The sequence below is a fragment of the Rhopalosiphum maidis genome, chromosome 2 (genome assembly GCF_003676215.2).
Source record: "Rhopalosiphum maidis isolate BTI-1 chromosome 2, ASM367621v3, whole genome shotgun sequence".
Lineage (NCBI taxonomy): Eukaryota > Metazoa > Arthropoda > Insecta > Hemiptera > Aphididae > Rhopalosiphum > Rhopalosiphum maidis.
In genome coordinates this window covers 44618577-44645292 of record NC_040878.1, presented here as the reverse complement: position 1 = coordinate 44645292, position 26716 = coordinate 44618577, and the positions used below count along the sequence as shown (strand labels likewise).

The following is a 26716-nucleotide window of genomic DNA, read 5'->3' as shown; positions in this document are numbered from 1 at the left end:
AAAAAAAATACAAACTACGCATACGACTTTCAAAGATAGCGTGGTGGACTGCAGATAAGTAATCGAAAATTGTCAAAATACGTACCAAGTGTTTAGAGCGCGCGCGTCGTCTAATATTGTTGTAAGACGTGTAACTTTTTGTACCGTTAACACGAAATACGTTCATATCGTGTTAAATTATTATATATTTATAAATCAATATAATACGATGTAATTGTTATGATATAAAATAATGTAATATGTGCCATGTGTGTGTGTGTGTGTGTCGTGCCTAATTTTAATACTATTCTACACGATGCGGTTGTACAATAATGTTCGAAATAAAAGTTTAACAATAACCCGCAGCGAAAAGTTTGCGCAATGTCGAACAAAATAAGCGTTTCTATAGTTTTTCGTAGTCAGTCTGTAGTTTTTCGTCAAATAATATTGTTATTGTTGTGTATTACTATAACGCATAATATTATACAGCATGACTCATTTTACGCGAATCAGTCAATGTCCCTAAACATTAAAAAATATTCAATTTTTTTCCGAATTTATAATTTAATTTCAATGTTTATATAAAAAAAGAATTACATTCCTACATTACTTATATAAAAATTTAGAATATTTTCCTCCAATACTAATGATAAGTTCCCTTAGTAAAATAATCAACTATGTATAATGTTGCACTTCCGTGATAATTTATTTTGAACAAATTAAAATATCTCACAAGTCATGTACCCGGTATTAAAATAATAACGCAATCGCATTCGTTAAATTCAATCGACATAATCAAAAATTCAAAACCTACCTATATTATAATATTATATATTATAGTTTCAACGGGCACCTATAAGTCGTTATATTATTATAATAGTTGCTAGACATGTACCAGGCGCGTATACAGGGGGGGTTGGTGGTTCAAACTACCCCGAAATAATTTCGAGTCACGAGGAAAAAATTGTTTTATTATTTTGTGTCACAATTTGTATTGCTAAATTTTGTAAACCCCCTCAGAAATTTTTTTTTTGTGTACGCGCCTGACATGTACATATTATTTATAATATATATATAAATATATATTATATTCATAGCCTATACACAATGTATGTCTACATTACAAATCTATAAAAATATCATTGTACACGATTCTATTTGGAATTTAGTTTAATATGGCGTATAGCACCTAGTATGAAAACGTAAAATGATGAGCTTTTTACTAAAAAGTAAGAGATTGATAAATTGTATTTCACAAAAGTGTTCAAAAGTCTAAGTCTCTTGGATTATTATTATAATATGTTACAAGTTATAATAGTTATTGACTCATAACTCATGAGTAGTTATAACGTGTAATTTTACACGCGCTCTAATAGCAAAAACGACGTGAATAAAAAAGAAGAATTATCTGTGGTAGTCCGTCTAGTATCCAAACAATATTATAAATCAAATATTTTGATTAGTGCACGGTCGTAGTAGCCAATAGGAGCGATGCTTTCCTAATACGTATGGATTCTCGCGAAAAATGAGTCAACACAGAATACAGTGTATATCGGAAATGTATATATTACATATAATATTATTATTTTCACCACTTTTCGCCAATATTTATTGTGTTATTTGAATAGTATATACGTGTACCTAATAGTGAGTAAATAATGTATTTTATCGTGGAGTTAAGTAAAATGACGCTAACGGTCGATACAGGTTTTACGGAGTACAATTCGTAATACTTACTATAAATTCTATACCTGGGTATGGTATACGTTATTGTCAAATAAATCATTCTTTTTCTTCAAAAAGTTAAAATAACAAATCATTTGATAAATAAATATAGTTATAATACAATATCTCGTTATATTCATATTATATTATATAATAAATTATACGTTTCCGACAAATTGTCGCAATAAATACGAGTAGAATACTAGAACACCTAGAATCCTATACGATATCCCTAACATCTAAAGTTAATATTATAAATAAAGTTTTTGTAATAATTGACTCATGAACTTATGTATATATATATTTGATATATGGTATATATGGTATATAGTTTGAAAATTGACTTAATCGTGGCGTTTGTTAATATAATTGTAAAATGTAAACGTGTAAAAAAACTATATTATAATGATTAAATTACCATCTAGCCTATATTATTATAGAAAAAAAAAAATTCAAAAAAATGACTTTTAATAAATATTTAATATACGTAGTAAAAATAGACAGTCAAGCCCAAGGCAACGAGTGTATATAATTACGCGATCGTGGTAAGCGATAAATGTAAAACGTCCCCTCCAAATGTTAGTACATATATATATTTATTTATTTTTTATATAAATGCTACGTCCTATGCGGTAAACTTTTTATTTGTATTTTTTTTTTCTTTCTTTCTATAAACATTAAGCGTAAGTATATAGCGTACATGTTGTGTATTATTATTGTCTATACCGAACAATGCGGTTTAGTCGAGTGTATGTAATAGTAATTATTGCGAAGTTGTTTTGCGGACGAGCGTCGTGAATATTCGAAAATCATAATGGAAAACCGCTGCGGGAGGTGCGAGTCGAGGTGGTATGGGAGAGGGGAATTTAAAGTTTTCGCGAACTACATTGTTACGAGTTTTGCAGTCGCTGTGCAACATAATATATGTATAGACATGTACATTATAAAGTATACCTACGCGCGGCCGTGTATAATTGTCTGTCGAGGTCTGATCCATTTTATACATGTATACATACCTCGTAACATAATAATACAGCTATAAATGAGTATGAAAAGATGAGGAAACAAAAAAACAAAATATGACGGACAATACGACTAATTCGTGTTGAAATTTGCCGTGATCACGGTTTGTTCGGTGTCTGCTCGCCCTCAAACGTCATCTATTGCACCGGCACTGGTGAAAAACAGTGGATATAGGGGTGGTAGTGAGGCTGTTACCGCCACCGCCCCACGACGGAGTAAAATGAAACGGAGAAGTAAAAATTCGCAAAACGGCGTATACGCCGGAGACGGGATTTATCGACCGGAAAATGAGAAAACCGCGGCGACGACGAATTACCTACGACACGCGTTCGGCATAATATATTACGCATAAATCGCAATGCTATAATATATTGTTACATCGTAATGTATGTTTTTTAGTTGCGAGCACTAGGCACGCACAATTCGGTCACCGTTCAGACGAACGATCGCGGCTTCGTTCTTTTTTCGGCCATAATTTTATGAAATGTTAAAGGCGACGTACAAATGTAGTGTACCGAATCACGATGAGTAGGTACCTAATATTTCCGCCAGAAGCCACATCTTCAACACGTTTTGGTAAAATTGTATTCAACTCATCCCAGACAAACTATCGATTGCACACAAATCGATTATGATCTACCGTTAAGTTACAACAACTGTGACGAGTAGTTTTGACTCAAGACTCTAGAGTGACGATATGAGTCGCTGTAATTTGCGGCGAAATTCTTTTTTATTCATTCGTAAATCACGTCTAGAGATATATTTGAAAAATTAATTGTTTCCTTACGTTTTTTCAGACTTAGGACTGGAAATATAATTGTATACATGTTGGTTACGCTATGTTTATGTTGATAATAAGAATAAAAAATGTATTATTAAAATGTAGTTATCATGATCAACTGGTAAAAGTTTGAACAAATGTATGATAATTCCCGCTTAGACTGAATAAAAGAATTATTTTTTTAGTTGGCAATTCTTTCATTGTTTCCTATAAATTCTAATTTATGTATCTTTTCCCATAATTTTTCTACTTTTTGTTCCCCGAGTTTTCAAACTACTATACGTATCACTTTGAATGTCTTTTTTTTTTAATGTCCCGGAACGAAATTTACGTACGTTTCAAAAATAAACGGGTGACTGTGACCTTTTTTTTCGGGTATGCAATATTTACCTACTCCTGACGATATATAAACGGGTCGAATCATCCGTGTGGGTGGTTTTAAGGATCTGTAACAGCAGGACGTATTATATAAACGCGATGATGCCCCCTGTCATACGATCGGATAGATACTATGGATACTATGATACGGTCAACGTCGTCGGTCTGTGTCGTGTATTACAATCGTTTGCAGTGCTACACGGGTGATCTTTGCGGCGGCAGAGCTTTCGGTTGGCGTGGGTGCGACGGGGTGATGGACTGTACACGCAGCTTGTACATAAAACATAACCGTAGTCGCCGTATACGGACGAAAACGATGATAATAATAATAATAATAATAATAATAATAATAATAATAAATGATAATAATAATAAATGATAATAGTAAAAAATAACAATAACAACAAAAACAACAACAACAACGAACAACAACAACTACTGCAACGACGACAACGATAACGATGACTCGGGCGTAGGTATATCTGGTGGGTTAGGTGTGTATAAATATTATTGACGATATTATTATAATATATTATACGTATTATCATAATTCCCATCAGCTGTGTGGCCCTTCGGACGTCCTGTGCACTAGCGCCTTGTGCTGTACGATTTTCGCTTCGCTCGCCCGCCGGAACGCCAACCGTTTGCTGTGTGCCGCCGTCGGGCCGCCGCCGACACCGGTCTGCTGCTGCTGATGCTGCTGTTGCACGTTCGCCACCGGCAACGGTTTCGGGCTTACCGGCGACGCGTCAGTTATGGTGATACTCACGTTGGGTGCTGCCTGTTGCTGCTGCTGTTGGGGTAGCTGGTGTTGCTGTTGCTTCCGGTCCGCCGTGCCGCTTCCGGTTGCCAAGTCGCCGACCCCGTCCAGCGACAAAGGCAGCACCGCGTTTGGTTTGGCCTCGGGCGACGGTTCGCTGATCGTGATGTGCACCGGTCCGCCGCCACCTCCCTCGACGCTGTAAGGGTCAAACAACAACGAAGTGGTTAGAGATAAGTCCACGATGACAGACACGGTAGGTGGGTACGACCTATCACTGTAGGTCGCGGTTCACAGGGGCGTAACCCACGTGGGCACGATTTACGTTTTACTCCCCATTTATATTTATATAAATATACCGATAGCTGGATTTCGTTGTTTAATTTTCATTCGACCATCACTGGTAAACCCCAGCAGCAGTAGCAGGTCGAAGCCAAACGTAAATGTAGGCAAAATCGAAGTTTCTATAGGTCAAGTAATACCGATATCGATAACACGGGTCGTTTTACCGGGCACCCGATAATATTTTATTATCTTAATATTTTAAATTTAAAAACCATAATATTATAACATTATTATGAGACACTTGACCCTCACCAAAATTTGAGTTCCAAGTTTACTTCTTTGCGCCGAATTCGAGTGTTAAAATTAGGGAGAGAGGACGTCTAGTGGTTCGTCGTTTGGACTGCAAACATTTAGGGACGACATTCATTGGTATAAAATACTTACGATATTTATTATGACTTATGAGATATCTACAGAGAAAATAAAACCACAAAATAGTGTCGTTAAATCGCCTATCCGGAATGCCGTGTTATAAGAATTTTACTATAAAAATGCGTTACCTAAATAATACCCATTTGCACAATTGATTGTACTTTGTAGTTTGTTCTATATATTTATTATATAGTCATATATTATTGTATAAAATAAAAAAATTAACTATTGAAATGCGTTTCAAAAGATTATAACACAGTATAACCTCAGTATAATCTCGATTATTCGGGTGAATGGTGGAGAGGGGTCACACGGTTAATCCAGTTTTTATTTATTTAAAAATGTTGTAAACACACATGTGTGTACATTGTCTTGTTATAAAGTTATATCAGGGCTTAAAATATGAAAAAATTAATATTTTTATTTTTAACCTTTTTTATAATACATGCCACTCATGGTTTAATTATTATTATTTATCGTTGTTTACCTACGTACAATATAATATTTTGTACTGCTAACGCGCCTATTTCTTTATTTTTAGTAAACAAAAATATTCGGAAAAGAGATCAAGATAAATCGCGAATACGGATAAATTGAGACACGGTAAATCAAAATTCTGTATTACCAGAAAAATTGACCCGACGGTTTTAAGCGTCGTTATGTAAAAAAGTAAAAGTTGCGTCAAAAGAACATATATCTATGTCATTTGTTTGGTGGTAATGGTTTATTTTATATGTTAAAAAAATCTCTTAAAAACTGAAAAACCACGGGTACAATGGAATTGATATGATGGTATTATATTTTACACGACAACCTTGCATGTTGTGTACCTATTGAAACTTAAACATAAATTAGTTTATCTAATCACTCTTTGATTTGTAAAACTGTTTTAATATTTTATTAGTAAAAATAGGGAAGTATGTTTTAAAACTAGTTGACTATTTATCCAGTATATAATTTTAATTAAAAATAAAAACAACCATTTGATTAATTTTAATTTGATGTGTGAATTAGATTAAATAATACGTCATACATTTTAATTGGATTAAATCAAACATTTTTTATAAATGGTTCGACTATTAAGATACTTTTAGTTATGTTTATACTAGAAATTGACACATACAGATATTTTATAAATAGTTAACTTTATAATTTATATATTACTTGAGATTTAAACTATTTTTAGTACAATATTTTTTCTCGGCATTAAGTGTCGGTTGGCCCGGTTGGGGCTCAACAATATTATTCACGTAGAAGCGGCGGTTACACCGTTATTCCTTAATTCATGTTTAATGAGGGTTCGCACTACAATACAAATGAAAAGAACAGTAGACAGTAGATAGATCTTACTAATAATAATAATAATGAACTATCGTGCACTTGAATTATAAAATGTATAAAAATATAAATTATTTCAGTTTAAAACCCCCAAAGCTTAGGTAAAAAATTATATTTAATTAATAAGACTTGCGTTGATATAAGCTTTGTTTGATCACATCAATGTCGTACATTAATTTAATTTTGTTTATTTGCCAAGTGTTAAGCTATTATTAAAGACACCACGTATACTGACGGTTATGGACTGCTAATAATGTTAGGTATATATTTATTATTTATTAATGTTACTATTTATAAAATTCGCGGGTTTTATTGATTAAATGCAGACTGAATAATGAATATGTCACAATAAATTATTATAATCGATGTGTTTTAAGAAATAATTTAAAATTTTAGACCTGTCAATTGTAAAAAAGAATGAAATGTTAAAAACATTCTTATTCATTTAAGTGTTTGAAGACTGTTAGTTCAATCGATAATTGAATTTTTTTTTAATTCGGTGCATGTATTTTTTTTTAAAAAAATAAATTATAAACGTCATATTTGATTAAAACTTTTTTAAGTTTTATACAATTATAGCTATAACCTACTTATCGCAACGTGTTCAAGTGTTTTCCTTATTAATTAAAATGTACTCGTAGCGCTTTGTAAAACAAATATAAAAAAAACTTCTAAATGCGTTTCTGTCTAATGACATTTATTCAATCGTGTATGCTTGAGATTTTAATTAGTATATCTGATAATTTATTTTGTTTAAAAAAAATAAGATTATTTTTCTTTTAATTTGATTTCCACATTTAAGATAAATATAATATTTAATAAATTTATCTTATCAGCCCTCATTTATGAAATTTTCTGTTTAATGTACAATTAAGCTAATACCTGTATTTCAAAATCTCTATTGCATTGTGATAATAATTAACATTTAAAGTTTTGGTATAGTTTAACTCACAAATTGTGTAATCCTTCACGACATGCGTTTATATATCCCTATCATTAATTAATATTTATTTACAACCCAATTCAAAACATAGTTAACTTGTAGGTAATTAATAATAAATAACAACAAATTATGTTTATTAAATGTTATGATATTCAAAAATATAATAACATTAATAAATTTAATATAAAATTTAATTATAATCATTATAATGAGTTATGTGTGTATATTTAAATTTTATTAATACAAACGAATAGTAAAAAAACTCAATAAATGTTTAATTTTATTATTATTAATATAATGACTACATGTTTAGGTTTTTATTTCTATAGAACATCATAAGCTAGAAAACGAATCTGGAAGTAATAGAATCGAATCAATTATATACGGAACATCTATATAAGAATACTGTTTTGCTATTATAGAAAGACCTTTTGGGTTGTTTGCTGTTTATAAAATTATACTACTTCCATTGAAAGTGTCTTCATGAAAAATATATGTTTGATCACTGTAAATCAACAATACAATTCATTCTAAGGAAATACGATGTTAAGAATATAGTATACTATTGAAAATCCAAAAGTCAATAGCACGATAGTTCATAGAGTAAAGAAATAATAATTTGAAAATAATTATGCTCGTTGATAATAAGATAGCGTATATCAAATACGTGTTATTCGAAATTAACTTTAAATTAATTAATTCTACAGATAAATATTGTTAAAATCTTACACCTATATTGTATAACGAATGATTTTATTAGTTAATTATTATTAGAATACGTTTTTGTATAACAACTTTAGCTGTGTCTATATTTTTTAGTCGTTACAAAAAAAAAAAAAATAATAATAATAAAACAACATATTGGTACCTTTTTAGTTTTGTTTTATCGATATGAGTTGGTATACTAAGTACTGATGACTTACTGTGATTTTTTCTTGGGCGATTGTTCTTCGTTTTTACCCGTTGTATCTAACTGAGCATTAGACAATAAAAACAATGGCAGGTTAAGCCAGAGAGACGCTCCTAGTTCAGATATGTCAGACGTGTCGGAGGCTCTAGAAGATTTTCTGGACGAAGCTCTAGAATTACTTCCGATACCTCCTCCAATACCACTGATTGACATGCCTTTAACATGTAAGAATGACGAAAGACGTGATTGCCAACCTCCGGGGCTTGAAGACTGCGTATCCGAACACAAATCTGTTATGTCTTTTTTCCGCCTAAACAATTTTTGTTTTAATGCAGATGATTATGTTGAAAAATGTGGATAGTTATTTATTGTAATTATAAAAAATACTTCAAGGAAATTAAATTTGCATTAAAAAAAAAAATAAATATGATATCTAAGTATAAAAATAAATGACATATTATATAATATTATAATATAATATACAAATATTAGTGATGATTATACTTAATTTAGAGCGTGTAGTAATGAGTATTATGAGCGAACTACGAATTTGAAATTGAACGTGAGTTATTTTAAAGTTGAATGAATAATAAATTTACAGCGAAAAAAAATTAAGTTACATAATAGAATTATAAAAAATGTAGGATATAATGATGGAAAGGATACAGATATAAAAAAGGCAAATAAAGACAAGAAAAGGTATAAATTGGGTTAATAATATTAAAACTACGGATTGGAAAAGTGTTCAAAGTAGATAACGTTGATGGATTGTTATTTATCCGAGTAACACGAAACAAATACAATACCTTCGGAAGTTTCGGTAACTTCTTTGTATTAGTCTCGCGGCTTTATCTTGACGTTTCCACAGACGCGTAGATGACACGATTTCTAGTTCCTTACGTGTCGGGAATTGTTTTTTAAACTTCACATCCATTTGATCTCTTAACTGAACACAAATATTAAAATTTAATATCATCATAAAAATCATCGTTATATAATATATTATCCTATAATAATAAAAGTGTAATGATTATCGATTACTTTTCTGAATTCGTCCGTTTCGTCGACGTGACCAAGCACGTGTTTGACGAGTGCATGGAGTATGTCTAGACAATGAATCTTGTTGCCCCTCGCAATTGGCAAATTGAAGCTGACTAAAGCCACGATATTCGGTTTAGGTATGCCTAATGGCGGGTCCAAGCTTGCAATGAAATCAGATATTTGATTGAACGCTATGAACTGCGTTGCATGTGGATCATATCTGAAATAGAAAAACGACGTTTAAAGCTATATGATTGAAAAAGCTCTGAGGGATTTTCCTGTTTACTTAGACCATCTGATGTAAAACATTTCGAGATCGTCTTCTACAATGCCGATTTCTTCTTCCTGATGAGCTTGGTTAAAGTTCTCTAATATAATAGCTATGTACATATTTATAACTATCATGTAGCTTATTATGATAAAACTCGTAAAGTACGTAATCGCGAGAATAGGGTGTCCGCAATTGCCATTTGGAAGTCCTGGAGATTCTAGTTCACAATCCGGTGGTTGTACCATAAGGGATTCGAGTACGTCATTCCATCCGGCCGATGTCATCAGCCTATAATAAACAAATGTGGTTTGAAATAACTTTCCAGAATTTCGAGTAAATACAATTTATGCACTAACCGGAACAACAGTTGCATGCTCCTACCAAAAGTCTCAAAGTTTACCATGTCATTAATGGCTTTTTGTTTTTTGACATGCCCGAAAACAGACATACCGATAATGGCGTATATAAAAGTAATCAAACCGAGTAGTGCACCAATATTGAAAAGTGCTGGTAAAGACACGATTAAGGCGAATAACAGTTTACGTATACCTTTGGCGGCCTAAAATCCGAATAATTAATTAAAGTAACAACTAATTATACAATTACAGAATTTGACTAAACATTTAATTTGATTATTAATATTTAGTAGTAACTAGTAACTATTTATTATTATCTCACCTTAATCAATCGTAATATTCTACCAATCCTGAACACGCGAACTACTCTCAAAAGTGTCGGTGATACTGGAAAATCGATCATAATATCTTCCATAAGTATGCCAAGAACGGATGCTAAGACGAGTAAAAAATCAAAAACATTCCAAGGAACAGTAAAATAATGAAATCGAAGACCAATAATTTTCACTAAAGCCTCTGTGAAAAAAAATTATAATATATATTATTTCGTAATTTAAACCTATAATAGTATTGGTTTATATAATGTTTAAAAAAAAATAAATAAAATACCTAGTCCAAAGACAGTAGTAAAAAATGCGTTACAGACTTCTAATATGAAAAACACCGAAACAGGTTGATTGTAATGTTCAATACCCATTGTCAACATGTTTAAAAAAATCAATACGAAAATTGCTATTTCAAACCTACGAAATATAAAGTTACGTTTTAATCATTTGAAATTTATAAGTATAAATAAGTAAATAGACCTTCGGGAATTTGATAAGTCGTAAAATATTGCCATAAATTGATTGACTGGGCGCTTAATTACTTTTTGTGGCTTTTTCCGGCCTAGTTTTTTCATGGCTGTATAATAATGCTTTTGACTTTCAGTCAAGAACATTTCTAATACTCCGCCTTCGTACTGCAACAGATAGTTCATTAGCATACAAATTATGTATAACCTCATTAAAAAAAAATAGTGAATACCTTTTTTTTAAGCATGTTAAAGTTATCAATTATAACACCGATGAAAAGGTTTAGAGTAAAAAATGCTCCACACACAATAAATATCACAAAATATATGTAAGCATACAAGTTTGCCTCATATTCAGGTTGTAAGTCTACACCACGAGCATCCACAGCATCTGCCATTACTTCCATCCATCCTTCAAATGTAGCCTGAAAATGTAATATTAAAAAATATGGTACAGTATAAGAAAATATAATTAAATTTTAATGAAAATATAATTATCATTAATTCGATAACAGTGTAGCATGAGTACATATTTTCAAAAATAATAACAAATACCGCGAATAAACTTACAACTTGAAACAAAGCCAAATAAGCTATGCCCACGTTATCAAATGATATTTTTGAGTTTAACCAAGTATAGTTATGGAGCATGCAGTCACTGCGATTATTGACAATCTACAAAAATTATAGTTTTTGATTAACACCAATAACAAAAAATAAAAATAAAAAAACACATTAAGTACATACGTTTACGGATACACGGTCTCCGTTGTCGTCAACACACTTAAAAAATTTTCCACCAAAAAACTGTACACCCATGATTGAGAATATCAACCAAAACACAAGACAAACCAGCAGAACGTTAAAAATTGATGGAATTGCATACATCAGAGCATTCACAACTATCTAGTAATATATAAAATAAGCTCATATTATATTACTTTTAACGTAAAAGTATTTTTGGACTTCGAAGTACTTACCCGCATCCCTTGCCATCTCGATATAGCTCTGAGTGGTCGCAAAGCTCGGAGAGTTCTTAACGACCGTAGAACTTTTAAATTCTCATTTTCATCAATTAGTAAACTAAAAATTGACATCTATTTCGAAAAAAAAAAAAATTCAATCTATTATGCTATCTAACATTTTTTTTACATTTACCATTGCAATAATAAAGTCTAACGCCGTCCAAAAACTTTTAAAGTATTTATAAACTCCCAATGCTATCCATTTTAGCATAAGTTCAATTGTGAATATAACGCAAAACGTAAAATTAGTCCAATATAATGCAGTTTTGAGCGTTTGATTTTCATCTAGGTAAATATCTTCGAAGCATAAAGTTACACTCGACGCAAAAATCAATACTAGTATAAACCATTCAAATATCGGAGTATCTACTATCACGAGAGTTTTCTGTCGAAAAGTCATCCATCGGTCGCCAAAACAAGTGTCAACCCATTCTTTTTTTATCCCAATCCTAAAAATTAATTAATTAAATAAATAAATACATTTTTATTAATTAATTATTTATTGTTAAAGATATTTTAACAATTAAATTAAAATCGATTTTATTATTTAAATTATACAATATACATGATATATGTCTTCAAGTATAAAAATAATTTGTTGATAATTAGTTACTTGTATTATTTTTAATAATTTCTATAAAACAAGAATTTTATTGAAATTATTTTAATATAAAAGAAATGCAATATTTACCTTTGATAGCAATTAAAAGGAAAACATTCTAGTGGAGCTTTTGATTGTTTATTTCTGCCAAAACCTGGAAAAGTAGGAGCTGCATCAACGAAATTTCCTTGGGAGTCTCTTCTTCCGCCCACGGTTAATTCGTCCACATAAGATACAAGTGTTATCCAAGGTTTCTTTTTGGACTTTTCATCAGTAACTATATCCTTATTTTTTTGTTTCAAGAAACATGTTTCATCTTGATCGTCAATTTCGTCTGAATAGTTAAAGTCAATATAAAATATACAGTTTAATAACTAAAATAATACATTTATAGAATAAAATAAAATTCATTATAACCAAATGGCCTTTAGAGAGTTTATAAAAATGTTATACGTACAAATTGAGCGTATGAATATTTATATTTTTATATTATATGTATAGGTATTATAATTTATAAGTATACTTATTAATTACTTACTTATAAGGTTATTTATTTTAAATTTAAGTGATTTGTTTTTTTTTTTTGTAAAATGTACAAACCTATACTCCAAATTTAATACTCTATCGTTAGTGCTAGTTATTAATTTCTGGATTAAAGTCGATAAATTAGAAACATCAATTAATAATCAAGAATAATGATTAATGATACAGGTATATACGAATATTATGTAATATAATTATTGAGTTGACGTTTCACAGTTTTATTTTGCAAGAAATATTTTCAGTTTAAACACTTCAACATTAAACTAGGTAGGGTATAATTTATTGTGTGTCTTATTATTTATTGAACGAGTCAGATAAATAATTTATTTTATATTTATAGAATATATTAGACGTAATAATTTATAAAAACAATAATTTTATACGTCCTTAATATGATTAGAGTGTATATGTTAAATTTATTTGGATGCATATATAATACTTAAATATTATTTAAAGGCATGCCATCTATACAATAACAATAAGCAAATCAAGATTCAATTGTTTTTGAATAATGTAAATTTCACCTTTACTGCTGTCTTGTCTAGTAGCCAATATGTATGATCTTCGGTGTATTCCTACTGGTGGTGGACTAGTATAATGTTCGGATAACTCAAATGTTTCATCTAACATTGGTAATTCTAAGTCTCTTGTTAAAGTAGGTGCATAACACATGGCATCTTGCATGATTTGATGGTACAATAAATCATCAGATGTTGATTCCTGGCAACTAAATACTGGCGTTTGCTGAGTTGTGAATGGCCCTTGGTTATATCCTGTAACCAAAACTAATTTAAATTAAATACATTTATATTTAACGAGTAATATTATATACTGTGTTTTCAAATATATAAAAGAATTTTTACTAGATTATTCTGACAATTGAATACAAATAAATCAAAATTTAAAGTTATCAAAAATGGTGGAGGGTGTACATAGAAAGTTCCATAAAAATAAGGATATATAGATTAATATATTTTTGCCACTATGAATATTAGTAGCACGCCCCGTGTCTGTAATACGTTTAATGAATATTAAAGTTATTGTCACATTAGTTAACCCAACCTATATACGTTGAAATTAATAATTAATTAGTAATTTCTAAAACATAATAAGCATGCTAAGAAAATTACTTTGTTTGTATAGATAAAATTGTGATATGATAAACCATACATATTATTATATATACTATAAACTTATAATTATTATTGAAATGTTATGTATAAAAATGTCTGTGTACCGTAGATAATTTATTCAATGAATTTTAAGAAGGTAAGTAGGGAAGTATATTACATACATTATATCTATACATATATTTGAGAATGTAAAATAAGTGAAAATATTCATATTATCTCAGTGAAATTAAAATATCCATACGATGATAAGGTAACTTAGGATCAGCGTATATAGTGCCTGCAATGTGTAGAATGTTGCAGATATTATAGCATCGTCTACAGGAGTCAATACTATTAGACAGAACAAAAACTGACAGGTGGAGTCGATTATTTATAATTTAGAAAAATAGATTGCGAAGCGAAGACGTGCGATAACTGCCAAACCAATACACGGATCTATTGACATAATTAATGCGAAATGAATGGGAAGGGATGAATATACGATGAGTCGTGTTTGAGAAAGAGCTTTGACGATACTAGAAGTGACTACGAAATGACAAACATTAATCCATAGAAGAAGACGGCTGCAGGAATTGTAAATGATAAAATACAAACGTTTCCGTAAACTTTGCGTATCTTTGAAAGTAGCTTTTAGTATATTATTATAATATGTACATAACAAATTACAAGAAGATGGTATATAACGCCCGTAGGCGCAATTGAGTTTTATTTTTTTTTTTTGAGGTGAAACGTTGAACAAGTTTATGCCAAATATACCTGAGTGAAAGGAACCCCCTTCACCCCATACGGCCATACTTGTTTTTAGATTACATTTAACATCTTTAACAGTTTTTATATCTTATAAGATTTCCACGTCGCGTTTTATTGATAAATTGTTATTATTACTAAGGTCTGTCCCGAGAGGTGTTGTAGGGGATGTCATCGTACGTCCCTATACACCGCTTTCTGCAGTGGAATAAATTACAATATCAAATATGAGACGATAAGGAAATAAAAATCAAAAAGAAAATAACGGCTAATAGATTATACCACAAATTAAGATTATATTTTATCAAAACGACGATGTCAGCGCACTATATTTTGTTTTTTCTATCTGATCTATTTGCAACATTTGCGTTTATCTGAACCGATGTTGATTTGTTAGTTTTACTTTAGAATACATTGACCTATTAAAAACTTTAAGTTCAGAACTTTATCTGTTTTTACGATATTTAAAATGTTTTGTGATATCATATATATTTATAAATTGCAATGTTTAAATATACAAAACACATACAAATTGAAATATTGTATAAAAGTTAATGTTCCAAAATTTGGTTTGGTAATAGGTTAATTAATTTTGATATTAAATTTAACGACACAATATTGGTTGTATTGAAAGAAAATATCAATAGTTATCAGATATCCACAGAATATTTAATTTACAGAGGTTGTGGTTGATGTAAGTTTTGATGATAAAAATAATAATAATAAGTCTTATCAATTTTAAAAGTTTAAGATTGTAAATATTATCATGTGGTAAAATAAACGATGATTTTATTTTACAATAAATATCTCGAGGAGGGGGAGAAGACGCGCTTATGGTAATGCCGGATTAACGTTCAAAACTCGATAAACAAAAATAAGTTACCCGTCATATTTTAAGCGGAACCTCAAACCATAAAAACTAATTTTATAGATTTAAGTAGTTTAAAATAAATTTAAATATTCGTATATATAAAATATTTAAATTATATATTTTATAACCGTCAAGAATAAGTAGTTTCAAAGTAAATTAGGATCAAACATGCACATTACTCGCACATTAATGTCTACCGTTAACACAATCTCAGTTAGGTATATTACTACTGAATAACAATATTTAATTACAGATATTAAATCACTCTTTACCTTGAAATAGTAAAAAAATAATAATTTTAATTCTTAAAGTATACGTCTTATATAAATATAAATGCAAAAATGTATTTTATTTTTTATTTTTGTTAGAAAGTCGTTAGTTAATAAAACGCTAAAAACCCATTACTAGTTTTTAAACATAAATAACTATTATAATACAATAAATTAAGTCTATGTAATTAAATAATATGCTATTCTGATTTTGTCTGCTTATAAAATACATCACAACTATATGATATTGATATTTAATTTTGGTTTTTATTTCCACTGTTTTATAGAAAAAATATAGCACTTATACTTAAGTGGCCATCAAGCCGAGACGCCGAGTGCTAGTACAATGTAATAAGAATATTATCTAACACCTGTGTACCCATTGTGACATATTGCTTGTCATAACATATTTTTACATACACTTCTAAAGTAAGAACCAGGCTTTTTTTAATTTAAAAAAGGACAATTTTTCTTTTAGAATACTGAAGATCAAAGATTCGCACACTTTAATGTTTCATTTTTTTTTATCAAAATGCGTAGTAAATGTTTCGGAACTTTGTTAGTATTTATATAATTTATAACAAACAAATTGATCGACAACTCAACGAAAATTAACACGAGAAAACGAACGATTATCAGCTTGAATATAACTGTTATAAGCTTATATAATAATATAGCTCATATAATATTCCTGTGTCGTATGTATTACAGACATAACATTTAAACAAGACGTATCAATGAAAAGTTTTAAAAAAATAACGATTCAATTGATTTTAAAGAGTAGGTTGTAAGTGCACGTTTTAGCGTGTTAGAGAAAAAAAAATTATATTATGAAATATTTACTCGCAATGTAAATTTAGATAAAAATATTATATATTAAACATCGTATAAATAAAACATGAAAAATATACATAATTTCAGTTATAAATTCTGAAAAATCAATAAAACCAAAGGTCACAACAAACACTGAGTCTACGACCGCGACATTGCATCAAGTGAAATACAATTGGCGTTTGAAATACTTAAGTTTAAAATAAAACGTAGTATGCTGATTTTATGTAGACGTAAACACATTTACGCCCACTTTCCATCTAAAGCGTACGGAGACGGGAGAGGGGTCAGTGGTGCTATCGCATAGACGTCATATATTAATGTATGGACTGTTCGCCACCATATTCGGTTACAGGTTGCCAAAAGCCAACATTGTTAGAAAGAGATACAATTTATACCTGTACATATAGTAGAATTTAAAGTAGGTATGCCCGTTACTATTTTTTTTTTAAAGTCCCTATATTTTTTATTGAACTTCTCTCTCTCTCTCTCTCTCTCACTTTCTCACTATTCGTGAGTATAGATGATCTTAAGTCGTGTGCTATTTTTTTCCTAATATTGGCTCCCGGACCTCTTTCTCTCTCTGTTATCAGTCTATTTATTTATAGGCCTGTGGTGTCATCGCTCAAAATCATCAATTTATCTACGGGAAAACCGTAAGACACTACTCCGTATTCTGTGTAATAACCATTAGGTAAGCAGCATCGATGTCAAGTAATCCTTTTTTTTTTAGTGTTATTGACGTTGTAGGTATTTGATTTTCAAAATCCAATTTATCCGCTAAAGATAAAAATGTCTAATATTGTGTATATAAGCGATCAGTGCAGTTTAATATAAAATTATATTGTCAATATTATTATACCGCGTAAGAAGATTTCACTATACCGGTAATAATATTGCGACGAGAAAAATTACTCCAGTGGCTAAAAAAAAAACATAAATGAAATGATATTGTAGCTTACACACAAGGCCATCGACTGTATATCATAATAATGTAAAAAAAAGAGGCTTGCGAACGAATCTGAGTGTATTGGATTTAAATTAGTCATATTTCGTCATACATCTAAAAATAGTCAATCGATAGACACAGGTCTTGCATAGACGATATGATATTATAGACAATACACATACTATGAAAAAAAAATACATCAAATATAAGATAATTTTCAAATAACATATGATTGAAAGATTCTGTTCAAATTTCAAATAATTAGGTAATAGTTATATCGATATTTTTAAAAAAAAATGGCACTTTCATATCGATGTTCGTTACCCGTATGAAATATTTCAATTATTGAAACGTACCTATAGCAAAAGTACCCAATATTGATATTTTCCATTCATTACCTATTCAGACGTAACTTTGGATACCCGCATGTTTTATTTAAAGTCACTTTAAAAATTATACGTAACCGATTACAAGTTACAAGTGTAACTTTGTTATGTAATTTTGATATGTCACATAACCGATTACTGCCCAAGAACCCCGATCGTACGCAGGAGAGATAAAAATTACGATCACCCTACTAATATAATAATCGGTGCGCGCTTGTTTGCTCCGCGAGCGTATTTTATTAGTCCACCGCGGCGGCGTAATACGTTTAGCCCGCCACCGAAGCCGCTTTTGCTTTGGCCTAGAAGGCATATAGTACGTAACACGCCTATATCTATATATTCTGGCGCACTCAAAAGGGGTCGTGTAAAGGTGTGTATAATAATAATTAATAACGAATGGCTCCGCACCGATGTGCACTTTAATACGCGACCGTCGCAGTTTCGGCCGAACAATTCGCCGCGTTTAATGTGTGTATATAATATATATATACATGTATTTATACGACCGAAATAACTGCTATTCGCCAACACACACAAACACTCGAGTGTTAGCGCAAATGTGTATAAATGTAGTCGTTTTCTGCGCGCGCAAACGTTATGAAGCTGCTCAATCGTAAAGCGATATCGTGTATTTACACGAATTAGCTGCGATCGTTGTTGCAGGAGCTGTAGGCGTGAGTATGGTTACAAATAAGGAGAGATGCTAGAAATATTGATCAACACGTATTAAGATAATTTATTATACTGGCGAAATTAAGTTAAGGTACATTTGGAGCGGGAGGGGTTCAGGAGATTTTGCTTCCTCCAAATGTACTCTTATGGGACGGGCGCTTGCGAATAAATACGATGTTTTTTGTACACGTGTTTGATTAATGTTTTGTGTGATAATGCGGCTGAGTTAAAAATATGTTAAGCGGGGCGAATCCGCTATAAATAATGGTCACACTAATTTTAAGATTATTTTATTTTATGTTTTTGTATATACAACTTTCAGCTTTATGTTTTTATTATTTACCATCGATATTAAACATGCGGGTACGGTATTTCCATTTTCACTAAACACATACATTTGGCTTAACACTACGTGCAACGCAGAGAACAACAACGGTTCCAGTCACACCTCACACAGTAGCTTCTGAGCAATAAAAAAAAATCAAGATTTAAATATGAAAGAAATGAGATGTACCGATATTGCGGCTTACATATTTTTAATTTTTATATACAATGCAGCATCCATAAGTTTAATGTCAGTTATTATAAAATAATCTTTTATGTTTATCACGGTTTGATAGCTTTTTTTAAAATTATTTTTTCATGACAACCGTTTGATTTTAATTTCATAATCAGAAGCAGCATGCTTTTATATTCGATTTTATGTATAGATTTAGAATTTTTAATATAAGTACCTATGTACTATATATTTAAATAATATGTATTTTTATTGATAATCATTTAAAGTTTATACGAGTAGTGTGTAACCGTCGGGTACTCTGCAAAAGTTTTGGTGCTCGAATACTCCGTTTATCTAAACTTTAAATGCATATTAATAGAAAATAATTTATTCAATTTCTCAAGTATATAAATCATTGAATAATAGTTTGCTTTTGATATTTTGGAATTTATAATAAGTTGTAATTTTTCAATACATATAATATATCATGAAAACACGAAAAAAAAAAATTACTTTTCTAATATTTAATATGTAATCTATGTTTGAATGAATATCGCCAACACGTCATCGAATCATTCATTGGTCGTTCTACCTGCTGTAGGCCGAAATAAAACGGTCATAGACATACAACAAAAATAACAAAATAAAATAAAACATTCCTTTGTAAAACTATTACGTACGCTCGAAATCTACAATGTATACGATGTATTGAGTAAATGCTGCATATTGGGGCGATACACGATTCCACACGATTTACCTTTTTATTAAAAGACATCGACAATTTTCGTCAAGCAAAAGCATTTTTTCTACTTCTTGAACATAACGCGATTCCAACAAACGTCGATTTTTCACCGTCATTGCCAAGTTTAGTACATTTAAATAAGGAAAAATAACGATAATATTAAATTATTTAATTAGATAAAATAGATTTTTTTTGATAAATCGTGTATAAAAATAATTATTATATTTTCTATTATTTTAAAATAGGATTTAATTACAAAATAATAATCACTAACATTGTTTACATACAATGTGTATTGATTAATATAAATAGTATAAATACTTTATAAAAAACCAATTATAATAGAAATATATAAATATATAAAAATTGACGATGACCTATTTCCCCTTGAAACCTAGGACAAATTTAACGACAAAATGGAATTAATGAATGCATTCGGATTGAATTTGTATTTATCATATTATTGTACATTTTATGGTAAATACAATAATAATAATGATGATGTTGCGATAGGAAATCATCAAGTAAACGATCGCCTTGTGTCCTGTATGTCGTATGGTCGTTATTCATTGTATGAATTTCATCGTGTATACTTCATATTTATCTTTGCTACTGCAGTCGGCGGTCACAAACGACAATCGTGTTTGTAAATGAATAAATATGAAATAGATATAAATCTATCTGATCGGCAACATTAAAAAGTAACTTTGTGCGGAATCACGAATCGATGGCAAAATTATAATAATATGACGTGATTGCGTATGACCTACTGTATACGGATAGCAAAACGAATCGCGGAGACGGAAACAAACTCCGCGAGCATGATGCGCTCGGGGAACAACGCGCGGTGCGAAATCTCTCGGTGGCCGGTCTTAGCGCGCGTGTGACTGACCCGAAACTCAAAACTATACGGAGTGATTCACCAAGCGTGCTTACTTGAGTTTATTCTCCTTATTTTTCTTCAAAAACGCAGTTATTCAAAATTTGATTTTTGTAATTTTCAGATATACTTGAGAACCGTATTTCAAAATTTTTGACATTTTTAATTATAAATAAATAGTGTCTTAAGAAAATAAAGATTTATATTTTTCATATAACAACCCTTCTTTTAAACCATAAGTTATTTAGCAGACAATTTTTCTGAAACTTCTGAAGTATTAAAATAAAAATTTGAACGAGTAGTTTTTGAGTTATTTAACGTTGTACGTTTTGGATAATAGATTCAAAATGACGGGGTAGATATTGAGACTATGGTAATTTGAAAATTGTAATAGTTAATATTAACCTATCAATATTTATAAGTTGTAAAAGTTGTTTAAGTATAAAATACAAGAGTCGATATAAGTAATATATCAATTTTATATTTTTGTAAAACTATTTTTAGAGACTTTTAATCTTCATGTAACTATTTTATTAAACAAGAAATTAGATACTTGTTTCTATTTTGAATTAGGCGTATAAGCATATAAAAAAAAAGGATATCATCTAAATACTTTACAGTTAAAGGGAGTATAGAAATTGAAAAGAGAAGTTTGTATTATCCCTGGACAATCCTTATAAGCAATAAAAAAACAAAACTAAAAAATTCGAAAAAAACGATTTTTAAGTATAATATTTAAAAATTTTGAAAATTAGAATACTTGAATGAATTCATTGTTAAATGAAAATGGGGCTGAATATATTTAGTAAATCGTCCTGTATAATATAAGATTTTTCACGTACGCGTTCGGGCGAATCGTCGTCGTCGCGCGGGACACGGACCAACAATATCGTTTTTCCATCTCGTCTCTCGTTGGGGACTCTGTACACGAACGGACACGTGTCACGTGACATTTCGCAACATGAGTGTACAATGATATGTCGTACTTGTACATGGTATGCATATACAGGAAATATCTCGTGTCGTTGATAAGTAAATAACTTGTATGTAGTGATCTATTCGATGGCCAGTTACGGCCATGTATACGGTACATGCGATTTTCTAGTTTTGGGTTGGAATGTTTAAAGGGAGAACATCACCAACTATAATGAATGCATTCTGTCGTAGACTATTATATTTAATACCTTTAAACAGTCATATTTGTTTAGTCATACGTAAACATATTTTAAGAAATTATATTTAGATACGCGGAATATAAATTACATTGAATAATTATAATTTAAAAAATATTATTACTATAACACACAATTTAAAATTAGATTTATTAATTTAAATAAATTTAATATTGATTCGAATCTAATTCAATATAAACAATAACATAATACGATGTAAATTATACAAGACATGTGCGTTATGCATTTATTAATAAAATATTTAAAATTATTCAACTTGTATACATTTATTGAGGGGAATGGCATTGGCATACCATGCACTCATCATATTATTATCACTTATTATATACTGTAATTAAAAATAAATTATATAAAACAATACTGTTAAATACATTTTGTAGCTTGTTTGTGCGGTGTATTCACGAGGAAAGAAATGAAACAAGATATAACGATGAGTGAAGTTAAATTGTAAACGAAAACAATATTTTTCACATTATTAGCGAAAGGAAAATACATTTTTCAAATAATAGACACACGAGCAACACTGAAAACAATCGACTGATATTTTGTAAATATCAATATCTTTTCAAAAACCTATTTTATTTCAATAAGAAGTATATTTTTTAGTTATAGTTTTTGAATATTATTCACATGTTCCATTTTTAACGGCTTATTCATACTTTATCCAGCCTACTTCAACTTTAAATTCTGATTTTTTTTGTCCTATGGGATTTATTCCGAAACACTCCTCTTTACAAAATATAAATACACAATTGGTGACCGAAAACGCATATGTCGGTGGAATGACAAATTTATATTGCGTACGCAAAGTCCAGAGACTTATGAATCGTTACACCGTCATTTGGTGGTCGGTATAGTGTTAATTTTTTTTTCAAAACATTCGTTAGTCAAATTGTAGATGTCGGTTCATTGTAATTAACTGTCCACGACTGGCACAACCGTTCAGTTAAACTGATTATTAATGGTTTTCATTAAAATAACTGGACTAGGCGTTTGAGTGCGACGATTTATTGTTGGTTTCAAATTTAATGATAATAGGTACATTACCACACAGCAAAACAAGATGGTGCCCAAACAGAACGAGGTTTTTTTCATTATATGTTGGACGGCGCATTGTATAGGCAAAAGTGGTACAGTCCATTACTGTTGTCGAAGAATAAAATCTTAAAACATTCCTATGTTTAACGCAATATTATGTAAAATAATTTGAAAGTGTGTTTATAACACTACTCAAATACATTATTTTTAAAGTTTTTAATGTTCTTTTCGAATACTGACTTAGTTGATGTATTTAAGTAAAACTCAAACACTTTTCATAAATATTCAAAATACTTTATAAATAATATGTATATAAAAAAAAAAAAATGTCAATTTTGAATTACCTATATAATATTTTATGTTTTATTATTATTATATTTTTAATATTATGTCATTGGTATGTTTTTCATGTTTCCATTGTACAAATTGTGGGTAAGTGAATACCGTTCTACTCTACAAATGTACATTAGATGTCGAGTGGGTAATTATTATAGCTCTGTGAAATTTTGAATTTGATAATATATCATAGTATACGAAAAACGATTCCGATTAGAAATGGTCTTTAGAAAGTTATTTATTATTTTACTTTTAGTATTATAGTAAGTTTATTTAATTTTTTCCGAATATATTGCAATATTATTATATTAATAATAATTAATTATTGTGGTTAGATACTAATATATATACGTATGTCGTATATATATATACCATATTATATCAACTTATAACTAACTAACATATTTAATAATATTTTTCTGTAAATATTGTAAAACAGTAAAAATTGATTCATATTTCATAGTACCTATAAATAGATAATATTAAAAAAAAAAAAATCAAAAATTATTATATTGATATAGTAAAATTCATTATAATATAAAATACATACAAATTCTAGTTCCCGCGAATAATGTTTTTCAATAAAATAACAAATATTGTTATTTGTTGTTTAAATGAGTAATTTAATTAAAATTGGAACTTAAAAAGTCTATAAAAAATAATTGTCTTTGTACATTTTTTAGATTATATAGCTTTAGTATGAAATATTTATTATTACATTTTCAAAACTTAGACACAATAAGAAAAGTCTTTATGAAATTTTAACTACAAAATAGTTTGTAATTTTTTGTGATTTTTACGAATGTCGTCAAAATGTTAACTTCAAATGAATTTAAAAAAATGTTGTGCCTATATATTTTTAATGATTGAATATAGCTATGAGAATAACTTTTTTGGAATCTTGTATTACATTTTCAATAATGCGCTGACCTCTGAGTAGGCATAGATAGTTAAGTAATGATATCAAATCAAAGACTCTAGGAGCTTAGAAGAATTTAAAAAAATTAACTTTACTCTTTATTTTATGAAAACCACGTATAAGCGTATAACATATTTTGAAACGATTCGATTCGCGTGTACGTAAACTAGAGCATTGTAAGTATATTTACATAAAATAATATTCATTGAAATTGAATAGAGATACTGTATAGTTTTTTACTCTATCGAAATACACATTTGTTCCACGACAATTAAGCATGAATAAACGGAACCAACGATATATCCCGTATGTGAAGGAACTCTCGATTCTCCGTGAGGGTGTAAACCACTCAAAAAGTTTGTTGAAACATCATCGTGCGTCGGTCTCATCACCGTGCACACACGGCGATATAATAATAATGTGGTCGGCCTTCTATTTCGTGTATAACATTATGTGAAATAAAACTGCAGACGACGGAAGAGGAAAAAGAGACGGGTAGAGAGACAGAGAGAGAGAGAGAGAGAGAGAGAGTGAGTGAGAGAGAGCTGGTTGGCGTGGGTGGAGGGAGACGAACACTTTCGGTTTGCCATTACACACCAAAAGAGCGCCAACGACCCATTCGGAGCGGCAGTTTTTTTTACACCCTTCTTTTACTCCTTCATTTTCGCGTTATCGACTCTTGTCGTGCGATTCCATCGCGAATGGAATTCATTCTGATTTATGATGTCAAAAAACGCGTTGCACACACAGTGAACACCACCACCACCGCTGCCACTATCGCATACTGTAGATTAACCTACATTCGATAAATGTTTAACCGCAACTGCTTTTCGAGTGTATAATACATATTACGCGTATATGTAGGTACATTGTATAATGATATGTATAATATACGTTTGCCTGTGGCGTGCTTAAGAGGAGGGCTATCGCCTACGCCCATCAACTGTGTTAAAAGTTTAAATATATATAAATATTAATATTATAACTAATCACGCGGCTTTGAAATTGGTAAATTTAATAGACACCTATTATTTTAAATTTATGTCATGATGCTCGGCGTATACGATAAAAAAGATATATATATATAAAAATATGAAACATAATGATTGTAACTATAATGACCATATTGGACTAAGTATACATATTAAAATTTACTATAACTAAAAACAAACGGTATTGGGTGTTTGGAATCGCTTGACTGCATATACTACGTATAGGACTGTGTTATTTTATTATTTTAGACTTGAAAACATTGCAATGATGAATTCAAGATTGTAAACATTGTCATCTTGGTGTAACCAGATTTGGCGTTTGAAAATAAATATTATTTCACATATTTCAATTTATTTAATAATATTCCAATGGTAATGAAAAAGCAAGCTGTATACGAATTAAATAAAATACAAATAAAAGTAAGTAAAATTAAATAAGTATTTAATATCAATTAAATATATTGTAATTTAATTTTTTTGTGTTGGTGAATTATCGTATGAACATTATTAATCTTTATTTATCCATTTGTTAGTGTTTGTTTTAGTTTAACTTGTTAGTTCATATTATATATAATATAACTAAAAATGTTTATTAAGTATTTATAGTGAATTATATATATATATAAAAAATATAATCTCCATTCCTTTACATTCTGAGGCAGTTATGTTGCTAAAATATTAAACACAGGCGTCAGGCACATAGTTTCGTGCAGCGTGTGTATTGCGTGTTCGCGCATTGTATTTAATAATGTCTCAGTAGAGCTAATATTGTGATATTTTGTCGAGATTAGTCGACAAATAAAGAAATATTGATATTAAATGGAACCTGCCGTCTAGTAAACTGTTACACGCATCCAAATCTTATAATAAATATGAATAAGCATTTGTTTAATTTGTATTACTGCGAAGAGACATTATATAATATAGTATGATAATATGTCAGTTCGGTCGGTTTGAATTAACCCTAACTCGAACCATAGATCTGGTCTGCTGAATTTAACAGGACATTATTTATATGCGTGAATTCCTTGTCATAAACGAGTTTCTACACTACAAACGGTTTTTTTCTCCGATC

The 26716-nt window shown here is 29.9% G+C and overlaps 1 protein-coding gene across 3 annotated transcripts in view; it reads right to left on the bottom strand.

Annotated features, from left to right (window-relative positions):
* Nucleotides 1-4224: 4224 nt before the first annotated feature.
* Nucleotides 4225-26716, bottom strand: part of LOC113554549 (sodium channel protein 60E-like) — a 105393-nt gene continuing 82901 nt past the window's right edge. Inside the window, exons 19-34 of one of the 3 annotated variants that reach the window (XM_026958434.1) lie at nucleotides 13709-13969; nucleotides 12732-12975; nucleotides 12174-12489; nucleotides 11996-12112; nucleotides 11763-11921; nucleotides 11586-11690; nucleotides 11249-11440; nucleotides 11029-11183; nucleotides 10832-10965; nucleotides 10545-10738; nucleotides 10223-10425; nucleotides 9882-10154; nucleotides 9596-9815; nucleotides 9361-9500; nucleotides 8568-8864; nucleotides 4225-4845 (exon numbers count right to left, since the gene is read on the bottom strand). In XM_026958434.1, coding sequence (XP_026814235.1) covers nucleotides 4443-4845; nucleotides 8568-8864; nucleotides 9361-9500; nucleotides 9596-9815; nucleotides 9882-10154; nucleotides 10223-10425; nucleotides 10545-10738; nucleotides 10832-10965; nucleotides 11029-11183; nucleotides 11249-11440; nucleotides 11586-11690; nucleotides 11763-11921; nucleotides 11996-12112; nucleotides 12174-12489; nucleotides 12732-12975; nucleotides 13709-13969 — 3413 coding nt within the window. In that variant the 3' untranslated portion in view covers nucleotides 4225-4442. Of the gene's footprint in view, nucleotides 4846-8068; nucleotides 8150-8567; nucleotides 8865-9360; nucleotides 9501-9595; nucleotides 9816-9881; nucleotides 10155-10222; nucleotides 10426-10544; nucleotides 10739-10831; nucleotides 10966-11028; nucleotides 11184-11248; nucleotides 11441-11585; nucleotides 11691-11762; nucleotides 11922-11995; nucleotides 12113-12173; nucleotides 12490-12731; nucleotides 12976-13708; nucleotides 13970-26716 lie in introns of those variants that run through there. The other 2 variants (XM_026958435.1, XM_026958436.1) reach the window with 2 other exon arrangements.